General features: G+C 68.7%; 1 protein-coding gene across 1 annotated transcript in view; it reads right to left on the bottom strand.

Annotated features, from left to right (window-relative positions):
• Positions 1-684, bottom strand: part of EHMT1 (euchromatic histone-lysine N-methyltransferase 1) — a gene marked incomplete at both ends in the record, with an annotated part of 55,829 nt that overhangs the window by 54,860 nt on the left and 285 nt on the right. Inside the window, 2 exons of the mRNA XM_010830287.1 lie at positions 124-187; positions 286-323. Coding sequence (XP_010828589.1) covers positions 124-187; positions 286-323 — 102 coding nt within the window. The remainder of the gene's footprint in view (positions 1-123; positions 188-285; positions 324-684) is intronic.

Genomic DNA, 684 nt, shown 5'->3' with positions numbered 1-684 from the left:
CCCCCGGCCGCCCCTGCTGGCCCCAGCGCCCTGGGGACCAGGACCTCTGCCTCCCAGCGGGCCGGGAGCCCGGGGCCCCGCTCACGGGACCACCCTGCAGGCCCGCAGCCCCGGCGCCCTTACCTTCGCTTGGCAGCTCAGCTCCCAGGCCGCAGTCCTGCTTGGTCTCCCCCTTCGCCGGAACCGCCTGCAGAAGAGAAGCAGTCGTCAGTCACACTCCACCAGAGGACCCCGGCCCATGGGCATCACACCCAGATGAAAACCAGCCCACCAAGGATGGCAGACCAGGCCCCTCAGGCCCGTGAGGACGCCCGTGACACAGGCTGCAGGGCGAGAGGCCGGTGCTCACACAGGCCCGGGAAACTCTGTGGCAACGGAGGGCCCCGCCCTCGCACTCCCAGGCTCCCTGTGTGTGGCCTGACCGGCGGTCTGAAACCCAGGGGTTTTCAAAGTGGGGGACTCTGAGGTCCCTGAGGACCCCCAAGGACCTAGGACCAGCTGTTTTGAGTCACGTGCACACACATGGAGGGGCCGGCAGCACTACTGAGTCCTGGCCCCCAGATCACAGCTGCTGGCACCAGGGTGGTCAGCTGCTCCCATGGGACGCCCCATTACAGGTGCGAGCTCAGTCCACGGGCACAGGGCCCTGAAGGCCGGCCCCGTTCCTGAGCGCCTGTCCTGTGC

This window comes from Bison bison, unplaced genomic scaffold (genome assembly GCF_000754665.1).
Source record: "Bison bison bison isolate TAMUID 2011002044 unplaced genomic scaffold, Bison_UMD1.0 scf7180017858910, whole genome shotgun sequence".
Classification (NCBI taxonomy): Eukaryota; Metazoa; Chordata; class Mammalia; order Artiodactyla; family Bovidae; genus Bison; species Bison bison.
The sequence above is the reverse complement of the archived record's forward strand: the minus strand, read 5'-3'. Positions and strand labels throughout refer to the sequence as shown.